At 55.1% G+C, this 14,970-nt stretch overlaps 1 protein-coding gene across 1 annotated transcript in view; it reads right to left on the bottom strand.

Moving 5' to 3' along the window:
• Positions 1–14,970, bottom strand: part of FAM178B (family with sequence similarity 178 member B) — a 102,173-nt gene that overhangs the window by 78,527 nt on the left and 8,676 nt on the right. The window contains exons 5-7 of the mRNA XM_036302313.1: positions 10,713–10,865; positions 4,604–4,709; positions 337–421 (exon numbers count right to left, since the gene is read on the bottom strand). Of these exons, the coding sequence (XP_036158206.1) occupies positions 337–421; positions 4,604–4,709; positions 10,713–10,865 (344 nt within the window). The remainder of the gene's footprint in view (positions 1–336; positions 422–4,603; positions 4,710–10,712; positions 10,866–14,970) is intronic.

Genomic DNA, 14,970 nt, shown 5'->3' with positions numbered 1-14,970 from the left:
GATGTAGTTCAGAAAGAACTGTCCCCTTAAATCCAGAGAACTGGCCTTCTAGACTGTTCTGGGATCTCGAGTCTGTGAGGTCAGCCTGGACTTGGCCACAGTGACATTCCCCTGAGGCCAGATCCAGGTGCCACGGAGCCTGTCAGCTCAGCTTTCTACAACTTTTGACGCCAGAGCCAAAGATGGCCCCATGTCTCCACAGCCTGGTGACGCAGCGTCCCCCCAGCATCCCCTTCCCCCGGCACCTCCCCCCATGCCGGTGCCAGGAGACTGGGAGCTGTGAAAGGTGACCGCCAGCTCAGGGCGGAAGCCTCCACCCCACACCCTGGTACTGACCAGACTGACGACAGAGACCATCCACGCTGAGGTCCCACAGGAGAACAAAGGCGCCCGAAGAAATTTCTGGAGGCCATGTCAGCAGCTGGGGGGAGAAACCACAGGGTGCCGGTCACTCCTATGAGTTACAGCACAGCACGCACCTTTACTGCTCCGTCAAGTAAGTCCATTCAATCCTCATGAGCCCATGCGGGACACGAATATCGTCATTATTGCCATTTTACAGAGGAGGAAATCACGCTCAGACGCTCAAGCAGCTTCCCAGGGTCACCCAGCTAGTAAGGGCAAAGCCAGGATGCAACCTGGTCTATGTGACTTGAAACCTCCTACTCCGTCCACCTCCCTGTGCGGGAGTCTTGTCCTGCCCCTCACTCCCCGTGGTCACGGCTGGGCCCCTCCAGGCAGGAGCCAGTGCAGGAAAGAGAAAGAGCTTGAAAGTCAGCTGGACAATGACAGGCCGGCCCCTCTTTTTGATCCCCCACCACTTCCAGGGCGGTGCCTTAACTTCCTTCATCTGAGATGGCGGCTCTGGGAGGCCCCGGCACTCAGTGCAGAACCTCCAACAACCTGGGCTGGGGCGGGGGAGGCAGGTCACCCACTTGACTCAAACTCCCTGGGATCCTTACGTGAAGGCTCCTGGACTCTGAGGGTTGAAGGGACCAAAATTCTGCTACCCTGAAGCTGCCCTTTCTGGGCAAAAGACTCAGAAAGAACCTCTGACCCCCCTTCCCTTTCCTGCCCAAGAGACTCAGGCAGAGAAAGCTGCTCCAGGAAGGAGACCTTAGGACAGGGGTCCTCAAACTACGGCCCGCGGGCCACATGCGGCCCGCCGAAAACATTTATCTGGCCCGCCGGGTGTTTTTGCCGCCGCTCCCTGTTGCTTAGCAGCCGACTAGTTTTTTTTTAAACTATAGTCCGGCCCTCCAACGGTCTGAGAGACAGTGAACTGGCCCCGTTTAAAAAGTTTGAGGACCCCTGCCTTAGGATGTCACCTCAGCCTGAAGTGAATGACGTGTGGTGAACAAGAGGCCCAGCAGGGCCTGCGAGCTACACACTATGAACCACAGTCTCTGGGTGGTCCAGCAAGAGCTGTCCTGCCAGGTGCGATCTGCTTTTCCTCGACTACCTGTGAGTCAGCCATTCTCACTTCTGGAATCTAATTCCCATTCCCTCTTGTCTCCTTTGCCCAAAAATGTCTTCTATACCCAATGCCGCCTCACTGTCTTTGGAATGCCATGCCTATGTGAATTCCATGCCAGGCACATGCATTAAACTTTGTTTTTCTCTGTTAACCTGTCTTTGTTCATTTATTAGCCCAGCCAGAAGAACTTGGAAGGTAGGAGGAAAAGTATTAATATTTTTTAGCCCCGCAGGCTCACAGTTGGGCATCTGGGCTGAGTGGCATGGACAGCACCCTCCCGACAGTGCCATCTGGCCTGAGGACACACAGAGCCAGCCATGCTGCCCATGCACCGTCCTTCCGAGGGCTGAGAAAAGGACGCTATGGTGGGCTCCTTGGGCACAGCCCCTTTCAGGACAAGGTCCCAACCCCAGGGCTCACTGCCGTTGCTGCCTGAGGGCCCTGAGCCAGTCCCTCTGGACATTAACCTTGGCTGAAGGGAGTGCCTCACCCAAGGTCACACCCCTCTCCAAGTGCAGCCTTTGTCTGCTAACTGGCCTAGGCTGGGGTCCAAAGGCCTATGCCCCTTGCCTCCATTGGGACAACTCTAAAGGTCCCCCCAGTCCCAGAAGCCCTTGCAGGACTGGCTGTGACCTCTCTTGCATTTGCTTTGACTCCGCCCAGGCCTTCTCTTCTCTCCCTCCCAGGGTAGCTGCTGAGAGTGACGCACACCCCCACCCTCTTCCCAGAAATATGCTGGGAAATCACGTCTCAGAGTCAGCTTCCTGGGATCTGACCTAAGAAACCAGAACTCTGCCTCCTCCTCCTCTCATAATTTCTCATAACTTCTTTCTTCATAGCTGGACATCTGATTGTTTCCCAACATAATATAAATTCAGAGCAATGATACCTGCTTTTGTCCACGTCCCCAGCAAGGCTCACTTGGCAGGTATACACTAGGGCTCTAGTAATGAGTTCATGTAATTCATGAGCACCAAGGCCAAAGTCTATTCACCCAGTGACCACTGTATACCCACCTGAAGCCCCTGGGAGGGATCCGGGGGTGGCAGCAGGACCTTGTCCCATGGGACCTGAGGCTATCCTTTCCAAAGAAACAGCTGAATGAGCAGGTTGGGGAGGTCTGCCCTGCTCACCCACACGACTGAGTCAGCTGCAGGTGTGCCCAGGAGCCTTGGGCAGCTCCAAGACCCTGCTCACCCAGCTGCCTTTGATAGGATGGAGTGGGGTTGGGGGTGTCACTTAACCCTTCTTAGTCCAATCAGACTCTCCTTCCTGAGAATATACTTGGCCATGGAGTCTGCAGAGTAGAGAAAAGCCAAGATCTTTCCTAGGATCCCAAACCTTCTCCATCCTCGTTCCTGCTCCTCCTGACACCACCACAAATGACCCCTGCACCTTTCTAAGACTCTCCTCAGCAGCTTCAGGGAGCCCCAGGGATTTCTGCCTCTTGCAGTCAGAGTCCCCATAATAGGAAGGCTCAGAAGTATGCTGAGCATAGGGCCACGTTCTGGGCAGGCACCCGTGACACCAGTCCCCAAAACCCTCCATCCCTAGAGCTCAGTACAGCAGGTCCTTGGCCGATGTCTATGAATGAATGGATGGTGCTACTGTGGGGAAGTTGCAAGAAAGCCCAAACCTCAGAAGTGAAATGGCAGGGTCCCCGTGAAGGCCTGCAGTGTGACCACATGACAGCCACATGGCCACTTGTCTCCTTCCTGAAGATGGAGAACTGGAGCCTCTTGCTAACACTCCTTCCAGAAGGTGCCAGGCCCTGGCAGAGCCATGGGGGACCATCCAAACAAGGCAGGTCACAGGACTTCATTTAACCTCCACCTGGGACTCTCAGCCCCTGTTCACAGACAACAAAACTGAGGCCTAGGCTGACACTAGCTAACCTGCCCAAGGTCACACAGCAGGAAGCGGCAGAGGAGGAACTGCAGCAGTCTGTCTGGCCTCAGGGCTGGCACCTCTGCTCTATGGCTCCCCTGGGGTGATAGAGGTGGGAGAAGAGACTGGGCAAGGGTAGCTCACTCCTCCCAGGCCTTATGGACAGGGAAGGCCGTCTCCACCGTGCCAGGGTCACACAAGGACCCTCTGTGGGCGACGTCTCAGACGGGCCCTTTGTGCCTCCCAATGCCTGATTGTGTGTTTTGTCATATACTGTGCACGGAGCACAGAGACACTGCACTGACTGGGAGCAGAGAAGAATGGCCACACTGTTCCCTGTCACTGGCCCACCATTCCCACTGGGCCTGGGGGAGGGACAAGGGCAACAGCCACACACAATAGCCCCAGGCACCAAGGGTGCCTCTTCCCTCGGGGGCAAGGAGGGGCACTGGGAGGAGAGAGCTGGAGGGCTCTTTCTGGAAGGCAGCCAGGCAGCAAGGCGACTTCCTTGACCAATCGCCCTGCTTGCTGCTCTCATGTACAGCTGGGATCCAGGCTCCAACGTGCAGGAATGAGACCAGGTGGAACTTCTGACCTGCCCTCCCGGACAGGGACGGTTCTGTCCTGGGTAGGTGCCAAGGCTGGCTGCGTTCAGATCTCAGCAGCTGGTGCTGGGCTGTCCCTGCTGGCTCTCACCTTCTTCCTCAGGCCCAGGGGCAACCAGCAGGGCAGAAAGGGGCAGGTGCAGCTGCTCTGGGCTTCCCCAGCTGACTACAACCCACAGAAGAGGCAGACGCTCAACACCTGAGCAGCCCCAGCTTGAAATTCACGGGGCCCCCACATTTGCAGGGTGCTCCAGGCCGTGGCAGGCCCTGAGCCAGGCCCTGAGACTTGGAGTAGAGATGAGCTGGGACGCGGGAGGCACCTGTGGAGTAGCAGGGACAGGACCACAGAGAGGACTTCGGGGGCACAGACAGCACCCTGCGAGGCACATACTCTGGGCGACAGACCGCAGGCCGGTCCCAGCATCTTCCCAATGATGCCATCACAGACCTTCCTCCTCTTGCCTCAGCTGGAACAAACCCAGAAGGGGCCCAGACCAGAAGAGGAAAAGGCATGCTCCCGCCCTTTCCCCTCCCCCCCTCCTCCGCCCCCCCCCCCCCCCCCCCCTTCGCCGTGGCTATGCCAGGCTGCAGGCCGGAATGCTCCCGCCACCTGGTGGCAGGTCTGGGTCCTCACCTGGAACAGCCACCGGAGCAGGGGCACAGGGCAGCCGGGCTGGTGCAGGTAGAGGTTGCTCAGGAGGCCACTGCGCAGGAAGGAGAGCTGCTGGGCCAGCGGGGAGCTGCGGGGCAGAGGAGCGGAGCCAGGTTAGGGGGCTCCGGCCCGGCGGCCTGGCAGCCTTCCTTCACACCCGTCTCAGTAAAACGGGGTGGGGGATTCCAGAGTTTCAGCCTCACCAGGGTGCTAGAATCATGTCAGTCATCGCTATGGACAAACACGTTTGTAGAGCCCAGGATGCAAGCAGCTGGGAGGGCAAAACTGCTCTCATCAGAATCACTTGCTCCCCGTGAGCACATCTCACAGTGCTTTAAACACGCTGTCCTTCCCACTGGACAGAGTGGGACTGAGGGGTTCACAAGGTTGACTGGGGGATCCGAGGCAGCTCAGGGGAGAATCGGGAGTCACAGCCGCAGCCTAGAGCCCCACCGTTGGGGGCAGAGTTACCACAGGGCCCACGTGGGCCAGCGTCCGGACTCCGATTACACGGCGCTTTTCTGCCTGGGCTGTTTTTCCGAAACAAAGGGGACACCTGAGAAGATGGGGAAATAATAGAAAGGGGCTGGAGGCAGGGAAATTCTGGGAAGCAAATCACAAACAAGGGTGCCGCCGAGGACTCCAGAAACCATGTAAGCAGCAGCGACCCAAGTCCAGGGGACTGGCACCCAGGCACCACCTGCCTGTGGCCCGAACCAGAGCCCCACTCAGGACAGCGTCCTAACAGGAGCCTTCAAATCCCACTGCCACATGGAGAGGAGCCCGAGCCCACCGGCCTGCTGGCCACCCTGTGACCAGGAGCTGAAACGCTCCAGGTGGCTCTAGGGCAGGGGTCCTCAAACTATGGCCCGCGGGCCACATGCAAATACAAATATTGTATTTGTTCCCGTTTTGTTTTTTCACTTCAAAATAAGATATGTACAGTGTGCATAGGAATTTGTTCATAGTTTTTTTTTAAACTATAGTCCGGCCCTCCAATGGTCTGAGGGACAGTGAACTGGCCCTCTGTTTAAAAAGTTTGAGGACCCCTGCTCTAGGGCCTTGGAGAAGGAGCTCCGGAAGCCACTTTGGAGGGTCGCTGGCTTCATCCCTGGGGGGCTGGAGTGGGGGAGCCTGTCCTGCCGCTGCATTGGTGAGCACCCTTTTCTCTCGGGACAGTCCTAAAGGCAGTTAATATGGATTCCATATTACTTCCCGTTTGTTCTTGCTTTGATGGCCAGGCCCACGCCAAGATTTTGGACAGCATTTAAAATCCTGACTCCAGATAGAGTCCTCGGCCAGCCCATCCACTCCTTTTTACAAAGGACATATTTTATTCTGTGAGGCACGGAATGCTCCAGAACAAAAGTTCTCCTCCAAGCCAAGATGCTGTCTCCTTGAGTATGTCCAGGCAATTTACAAATTGTTTATATTTTCCAAGTCATTTAAGTTCAGAGGAGAAAGCAGCTTTCCCCCTGTGTTTGTGAAGTTGACGGCTCTAAAATAGACCTTTATTTGTTCATGAAACATGTGTGTGCCCCAGGGCTGCTGGTGCACCGCTCGGCTCCACGCGCTTGGTCACATGGACACTTTCATGGACTGACCCCATGATGCCCGCGTGGTTCAAGCACAGAACCCCGGATGCAGACAATACCCAGGCAGATGATGTCTGGAGGACCTCACAGACCAGCAGGACTTGACCAGGGGCCACGTGGCAAGGAGGCTGGTGCTCCAGGGACTCTTAGGAGACTGTGGCATTCTGTTGGGGCAGTGGTTGGCAAACTGTGGCTTGGAAAACCACGGCTTGCGAGCCACATGTGGCTCTTTGGCCCCTTGAGTGTGGCTCTTCCACAAAATACCGGTTCTTCCACAAAAAAACCGACTTCTGCGCATTGGCCACGACGTTTCAATCGCACCGTATGCGCGCGCCCGCACATGGTATTTTGTGGAAGAGCCACGCTCAAGAGGCCAAAGAGCCGCATGTAGCTCGCAAGCCGTGGTTTGCCGACCACGGTGTTGGGGGGACTGACCGTACAAGCCCCCGTTGGCTCAATCAATGCATTTCCAACCGCTGCTCCAAGTGAGTGACACCCCTAAGGTGGCAACGTCTCACTTCTGCCTCACCCGCTTTGCAGCGCAGTTGCTGCCACAGGAATGATCAGGCTGCCTCTGGGCTCACGGCTGCTGGGTTAGGGTTAGTCTGTAAGACCAGCAAGAGATGGCAGAAAAAGTGGCCCAGGGCGCCCGGAGCGAGTGGCTTTAGGAACTCTGTGCCCAGGACTAGGCCACAAGTGCTGCTTCACCCCACAAATTCACGGGCTGCCCCTGCAGCAGAAGGGACAGGTGAGACATGAGTGACCTCCAGCTTAGTGGAAGGGCAGGAGGGCCTCACTGCACAGGGCCCTGATGGGAGCAGGAGAGCCTGCAGCAGTACCTGGGAGGAAAGGGGAGGGGCGGGGGGCGTGTGCTGAGCACTCAAACATGTGGGTCACAGACTCAGTGGTTGTTAGATTTACCAAAACCCTTGCCACGTCTACAAATCAAGAACTCGGACGCGGGGTGGCTAAGCCAACGCTACAGTCAGCAGTTATGCTGACAATGAGCCGGGAGGAGGGAGCCTTGGTCACAGCAGATGCCGCACGGCCTGGCTGAACACAAAGCCACACTGTCCACCCTGGGGTCCCAGTAGGGAGGTTCTCGCCAGGACAAGGAGCAGCCAGTCAGAAAACTGCTGATCCCCAACCCCGTGGCGAGGAGGAGGGCCCAGGAGCTGAGGGAAGGAAAGGGGAATCAGCCCCAAAGGAGAACTGCACAAAACAAGGGGACAGCACCAAAGGGCCGGCGTGGACCCACGCGGGTGCTGGGCAGAGCTCTGGCCTCTGTGTGGACGTCCATGCCTGATAGTGCCTTGCCAACAGTCCTCCAGCCTTCCCTCCCCCCACCTCCCGGCAGCAGTCCCAGAGGGCAGTCTCTCCGTGCCTCGGGAATCCCACGCTGGTGGAGGCATAAACACAGTGTAGCTATTTATACAGTATCAGTTTCTGCGCCCTTGCCAAGTTACTCAAATGAAAGTTTAACGGCCTCCTCGGAGAACAGAAAGGAATAGTGCTCAGAGCCTTCATCCCTGCTGCTATTCTCTTTCTGGCTTTCCCTTTGTCAAAGCTGAGCAGCATCACCAGGTCAGAGGAGGGACCCCAGCGACAGCCCTGCCTGTGGGCGCTGTATTTTCAGGGACAGTCGCAGCCAGTGGGTGGCTCAGTCCTGCCCACTCTCTAACCACTGGGTTTATTTCACAGGCTTCACCCCCCGCATGCCGGGAAGAGGAGGGCCTGGCAAAGCGCGGGCTGGCCTCAGAGATCCGGTGCCCACGCAGCAGAGCCCTCGCAGCTCGGACCCGCCCACGTTCTCCTGTTAAAGTATTCATGGAGCGAAGCCCTGGCCTGTGCACCAGGCGCCCCACCTGCAGGACACCCCCACGCACCCTGAATAATTCAGCGGGCAGCCCCCGCCTTCCCTGGAGCTGCCTCCTGGCTGGGAGTGGGCATGTCCTAAAGCTTCCACTCAGGGCGTCGGATTTCCTGTTGAACTGCTGTCCAGGGAGGAGGAAAAAGTTCAGCCTGGCACCGGCTCTGTCATGAAGGCCTGTGCCCTTGGTCCCAGGGAACTGCACTGAGGCCACACATCCAGCTGGGTGATGAGCAGAGGGATGGCCGGGCCACCTCCGGTGCCACAGCTGCGGGCTCGGACCCCTGTGCAGGCCCAGTCCCGGGGACACGCCGGCTGCGACGCTCGGCTACCCATTTGCTCTGCCGTCTGAGACCAACAGCTTGCTTACTCGGTGCCAAGGTTTCCCATGGTGAACAGTGGGGAGAAAGATAATCCTCCTTTTCATAGACGGGCAAGAAGCAACTCTATTTCTGGAAGTGATTTTTATGGAGGCATTCACTTTTTCTCCCCTCAATGATAAAAATGTTCACTACAGAAAGTCTGGAAAACACAGGAGTATAAGGAGGACAGTTACAATGACCTGTAATCACAGTGTTAGCTGTCTGTACGGCAGGAAATGGAAACACTGCTTTTTTGAGATCAAGTGATCTTTTATTCTTCCTCCATTTTCGTGTTTCCGGCTGAACACAACGGGATAATTATTAAAGGACCAGTATTCCCCACTCTTGTGTCTGAACTTGAAGTCCTTGGCAGAAACAGGAACTAAAAGATGGCCCCGAGGCTAAATGGTGACCTTCAGGAAGCAGCCCTTACCCATGAGGAGCAGGGCCCGGACCAGAACGCCCTCACTTTGGGATTTGCCGGCTGGCAAGGCCGCACTGTCGTTAGCTCGCCTCAGGCAGGAGGGCCTGCATTCCTCCCTCCAAGGGAGCTGGCCAGCCACCTGGCCCCATTTGGCAGGGCCGCTCAGATCCAGGTCACTGCTCCACGGGCCAGCTCATCTGTCCAACACTTCCTGCGGGCCGTTGAGCCCGGGGCAGAAGTCCTGCTGTTGGCACAAACCGTGAGGCTGTTCAGGAAGCTGCCTTCCTCTCCTGTGTCCTCCCCACCCCACTCCTGCCCGGCCTGTTTGCTATCCCCTCCTTTCTCCAGCTCCACTATCTTTCCTCTTCTCCCTTCATTCCTTTCCCCCCTTTTCATCATCTCTTTATTAGATACATTTTCAATTTGGTAAAGTGAACCTTCATCAATATTCATATGCTCAGGCCAAACCACCTCACATCACAGCCAGGGGTATACTCCAGACCTCCAGACAGACACTGTGTGTGTAAGCACATTCTCCACACGCTGTTATAACAGGGAAGGAGGACACAGCCTGCACGCCACGCAACGAGGGCGGCACCAGTGCAGTGCAGCATCCTTCCCGAGCAGCGTTCGCTGTCTGCCCGCGTGCGGTGTCTGCGTCCTGATGTGAACAACATGTAGAAGACATCTATAAGACAATCAAGGAAAGCTCAACATTGACTGATAATAGGAAGCTACCGTGTTTCTTAGGTGCAATGATGGCATTGATGTAATGTCTAAAGATAGAATCCTGCTTTTAGAGACACAAATTGAAGTACATACGGATTAAATTATGTGTGTCTGGGATTTGCCTAAAGACAACCCGAGGGGACAATGCTAGTTAGGGGGCAGGAGTAGAAATGGAACAAGATGGGCTTTGAGCTGATAATTGTTGAAGTTGATGCCGGCACATGAGGCATATTATACTGCTCTCTTTACTGTTAGGTATGTTTGAAACTTTCCATGCAACTCAGTTTTAAAAGAAACACATCAAAATGTTATCCATTATTTAAAAAAGTAGATTTAGAATTAATGAAACAGACACGAGGAAGCCCCAAACAGCTGGAAAAGAGAACAAGATTCCTGGGTTCAAGTCCTAATGTGGCCGAAGGGGCCACAGAGGCAGCCTGACCTTGTGAGCCGGTGGGCCAGCTGCCTCCGTGCCAGCTCCTGGCGGCCTGCACTGCACGCAGGGATGCTGCGCACGGAGTCCTGCGGCTCTTTTTCTTCCGTGTATGAACTCACAACTGCAAGTGTTGCATGTTACTGTCATGAAGTTTTTTTTAAGCCTTAAAAAGCAACATAGTCAGTGCTTATGTGATAACGATCACGAACTTCCTTCCCAGGGAAGAGGAACAAGCTGTCCTGACATTACACACAGTGTGCTCGGCCCGGACACACTCCCAGCGTCAGAGCACACAGACTGACGCAGGGCCCCAGGGAGTGGCTGGCAGTGCGGCGCATGCTCTGGAAACTGCTAGCTGGCCCAGAAAGCGGCTCCAGTGTTGGTGGTGACATAACTCCGAAGGCATGTCGGATGACTGTGATTAAAGTCGTTTGATGAAGCTCAGGTGTGAAGGAAAAGGCAATACAAGTACATAAATACACAGGCTAATATGTACTGAAATGTAAGATTTAAAAAAAATTAAATATTGTTAGACACCGTGGCTATTTCGTTTACATCTCTAAAAGTCGACACATCCAAATGGGCCAAAACACAGCTTTGGATTTCCTCCTTTGGGGTGGTCCTCATCAGGGGGCTCCATGGGGAGGGGCCTGGTCATGCCGCACAGACACTTACCTGAGGAACTGTCTTTCCAGGTGGTTACGGGGCTCCAGGTGCGAACAGTCCAGGTCGCAAGGCAGGGGGTGATGCCTGGGTAGAAAGACGGCCTCTCCTGGATGGACTGAGGGGATGACCTGCAGGGACATGGAGAACCTCTCCACCAGCGTCCTGGCAAAGCAAGGGAGAGAGAGCCGGTCAGCAGGCACACCTGGTCTGCAGCTGGGGCCTGGGGAGCTGGGGCGAGGGGGGGAGTGGGGGGTGGTGAACTGAACCAGGGGGACAGCGCCACCTGCTGATGGAGAAGAACCCCTGAGATGTAGACTAAGGCAGCAGTCGCCAACCTTTCGGACCTCGCAGACCACTGGTTGGCGACCGCTGGACTAAGGGGCCCTCTCCTTTCACTCTGTCATACACCTGACCCCTCCGTGGGCCTCAGTCCAGGAGCTAGGGGCTATGGTGACAACCCCAGAGTGCCCACCATGTGTAGTGCCAGGTGCTGGAGGATGGATCAGTGCCCTTGCACTTCCCAGTGCCCTCCAGCAGGTGGACAGGCCAGAGCCCAGACCTGGGTCAGCCAGGGTCAGGGAGGGCATTCTCGCCATGAAGGAGCCCAGGCTCTTCCTCAGAGCAGCGGTCCTCAAGCTCCGTGATCAGAAGGACTCCCCGGGAAGCTGATAAAATGCAGATGCCCAGGCCCCACCTTCCCTGTGAGTCTGACTGAGATCAGAGAGTAGGGAGAAGAAGAGGGGATACAATCCAACTATGTGGGGAGGGTACACACTGTCAGTACCGTCACCACATGAAGGGGGAATGGGGAAAGGGAGGCAGTGGAATGATTCCTGGGAATGAGGTGGCTGCACCACAATGCAGGTGGAAGAGCAAGCTGCAGAACGGGAAGTGTGTGTGTGCACGTGTGTGCGTGTGTAGGTATACACACACTCATGAATGCACACAGCACCCCCCCACACTCCATTATCTGGCACATGCAACTATGAGCTAGGGTCAGCCCTGGGCAGCAGGATTTGGGGAAAAGAAGGCATTTCCTGTTTACTTCATACAACAGTTAACAGCAACAAATTAAAGCAGCTACGGTACTGCATGCCCTCCCTCACCAGAGGACTACCCCTACCCAGGATCCCAGCTGGGCTGAGACTGTGAACTCGGAGAGGGTAGCACTTGGGGTTCCCATTAGGATGTGGTATGTAGCAGCGGGCACTGGAGGTGGAGAGCGAGGTGGTTGCTCGCTGCTGGCCAGGTGAACTCTCTCACTTCATGCCAAGTACCCCACTGTCAGGGGATGACCAGAATTGCAGGTTGCCCTGAAGGTGAAGCAGCACAAAGGGTTGACCTCACGCTAGGAGATTCTGACCCTGTGGCCTCTGGAAGCAGCCTGGGAAAACCGCCACACAGATGGTAAAACAATTTTCTGTTTTACTCATTTCTTTGCCATTTGAGATTAATTTCTTCGCTGTTTGAATATCCGAAGTTGCTTTTGTAATTTAAAAATGTACAAATTATTCAAAGTCTGCAAGAAGTAGGCTTACCTACAAAAAGGTCTTACCCTGTCCCCAAACCACTGTTCAAAGGGATTTTTGTGATATTAACTATAACGTCTGTCTGTCATTCAGAGTTCCGAGATGACCCTCACACATCTAATCGAGGGCTTCCTGTGCAGCCCAGAACTGAGGATAAAGGATGCTGTTGTGGTTTAAATGTCCTCCCTCCCCCACCCCAGCACACACACAAGGTCTTTCAACTTGAAGAAATAGAGAATGTGGATGTTGTCCATTCAAACACTAGCCAGTCCTTTGCGTGCGAGCAGATGATCTGCTCAGGATGCTCAGGGTCCCTTCTGAGGGCAACTGTGGTTATATGAGTCACAGGAGACTTGTCTGCCAGATGAGACTGGGCCCCCGCCTCAGCTCACCCCACCAGACCTACGCTCCTCCATGCGCCATACCCGACTCAGGGAGGGAAGAGGCTGCTGGCTTTGTATATCAGGGAGTCATTTTCTTTGAGGCAAAGAGTTGAACTGTCCCATCAACATGATCCCACATCAAAACCACCACCTCAAAGTGGCTATTGTCAATGGGCTTTCTCAAAGTCCAGCTTGAAAATGTCACGTGCCCAGAAAAGTATCAGCGATTTCCAAGCCTGAAACCCCTCCTGTCTTAAACCGGTTGCCCAGATAACTCCCTTCCTGCTAGGATTTAAAAATATCCAAGCGTGGCTTCTGTAATCCTGAGTGCACGTGGCAGGAAGGCAGAGCTAGAGTAATTATTCCTGCTGCAGAGATATTTAAAAGGCTCAATTTCAAGGCTATCTGTCCAGCGAATGGGGAACTGGAAACCAAATCCAGAGGCCCCAACCTAGAGGGGCAGTGCTCTCATCACCTGTGCTGCCATCAAGGCCTCCACCCCCAACGTTCCACCGTTTCCACACTCAGCACACGTGCCCGCACTTGGAGGCGCTGTGAGGCGCACAGCCTCTCCCCTCAGGGTCCATGGGCAGCGCGTGAGCAGTGCTCAGCCCATCTGGCACTTGGCTCTGCAGTGAGGACTGGCACCGGGCAGGGGGTGCCGCCTGCCCAGTTCTGTAGTGAGACTTGAAGGCAGCATAGCCACTCACATGTTGTCTGCAGGGCCTTCAGCCACACAAGACCTGAGTCCTTAAACAGACTGCATGGCCCGCAGAGCCTGAGATATTTACCGTTTACAAACTTCCCAGTAAGTGTGCTGAGCTCTGATCTAGTCCTGAGGTGGCTGGTTACCAAGAAAATTGCAGAAAAAAGCAAACAGTCCACCAAGGTGTCGTTCATAATAATCTCTGGTCAACAATCATATTTTGGGTCACAAACGTGGAGGCCCTGAGGAAGTCCGTGTGCTTTCACTCAACATCCTCAGCAAGTGGGTGCCGAACACACACTCAGCCTATCGCTGCAAACCAACACCGGATAACAGCACTCAGACCTAGGAAAGAGCAAAGCCTGCTCTGGCCGGTGTGGCTCCGTGGTTAGTGTTGGCCTGTGCACCAGTCAGGAACCTGTACCTGGGTTGCAGGTTCGATCCATAGGCCCGGTTGGGGTGCCTCAGCCACCTCATTCCCAGGAATCATCCCACTGCCTGCCTTTCCCCATTCCCTCTTCATGCAGTGATGGTACTGACAGTGTGTACCCTCCCAACATAGTTGGATTGTATCCCCTCTTCAATGTGTCTTTCTTTTCCCCTACCTTCCCCACTCTCTTAAAAATCCGTGGAAAAAATATCCTCAGGTGAGGACTGACAAAAAAGAAAAGGGAAAGCTTGGACAGCCACAGTCAGGGCGTGTTGACCAACTTGTGCTGTCACATGGCTGAAGTGGCTCCCCTCGGGCAGCGGGAGGGAGGGAGGGAGGGAGAGAAAGACAGATAGATCTATCCTGACTGCCCTTCCCCCTTCAGCTACTGCCCATTTTTCTCTTGGTTCTGCTCCTGTTCTCCTAGGAACCTATTCTAGTCAGGTTTGCCCAAAGCCACCCACCAGAGTTGTTCTTGTCAAGGTCAGCGTGGCCTCTATGTTGGGCCTTGGGCCCCTGTCTCTTCTCTCTATATACTGGCTCCCAAGTCATCTCACCCAGTTTTATGGCTTTAAATGTCATTTGTATATAGAAACTCCCAAATTTGCCTTTCCAGACATGGCATTCTAGCCGCCTCCTTGATCCTGCCTCTGGATCCCCCAAATGAACTCTCCATCCCACCCCACCCCACCCCATAACCCCTAGTCTTACCCCAGACAACTCCCTTCTGCTCGCTCAGGCCAAACCCTTCTGGCCCCTTTGATTAATACCACCCCCCTGCCCCCCCCCCCCCCCCGTCTCCCCTTGACAACACTCACCTCTTCCAGGGCTCTGCATAAAAGTCATCTGCTGGGGGGAGGGGGGGCTTTCCCGACCCCTCATCCCAAACCTCCCAACCCTCCCAACAGTCCCAATGTTCCTCCCCAGTTTATCCTTTCTCATTAGCGCCTGTCACATGGCTTTACCCAGCTGGTTCACTGTCTCCCTGTCCTAAAAGCAAGTGATATGAGGGCAGAGATGTCTGCCTGGCTTCGTTCCCACAGCATCCCGAGTCTGTTACAGAGCCTGGCGCCGGTCAGGTGCGCGGTTTATTTTTTATGTTGGATGGATGAATGGATGGAAGGATGGACAGACACATGATGAACACACAGCAGGGTACCCTGAAGGTGGGTTCAGCTGTGGTCCTTGGGCATCTCTGAGACTGGCACAGATGAGTCCC

Source organism: Myotis myotis, unplaced genomic scaffold (genome assembly GCF_014108235.1).
Source record: "Myotis myotis isolate mMyoMyo1 unplaced genomic scaffold, mMyoMyo1.p scaffold_m19_p_30, whole genome shotgun sequence".
Lineage (NCBI taxonomy): Eukaryota > Metazoa > Chordata > Mammalia > Chiroptera > Vespertilionidae > Myotis > Myotis myotis.
Note: the sequence above shows the minus strand (reverse complement) of the source record. Positions and strands in the feature narration are given on the sequence as shown.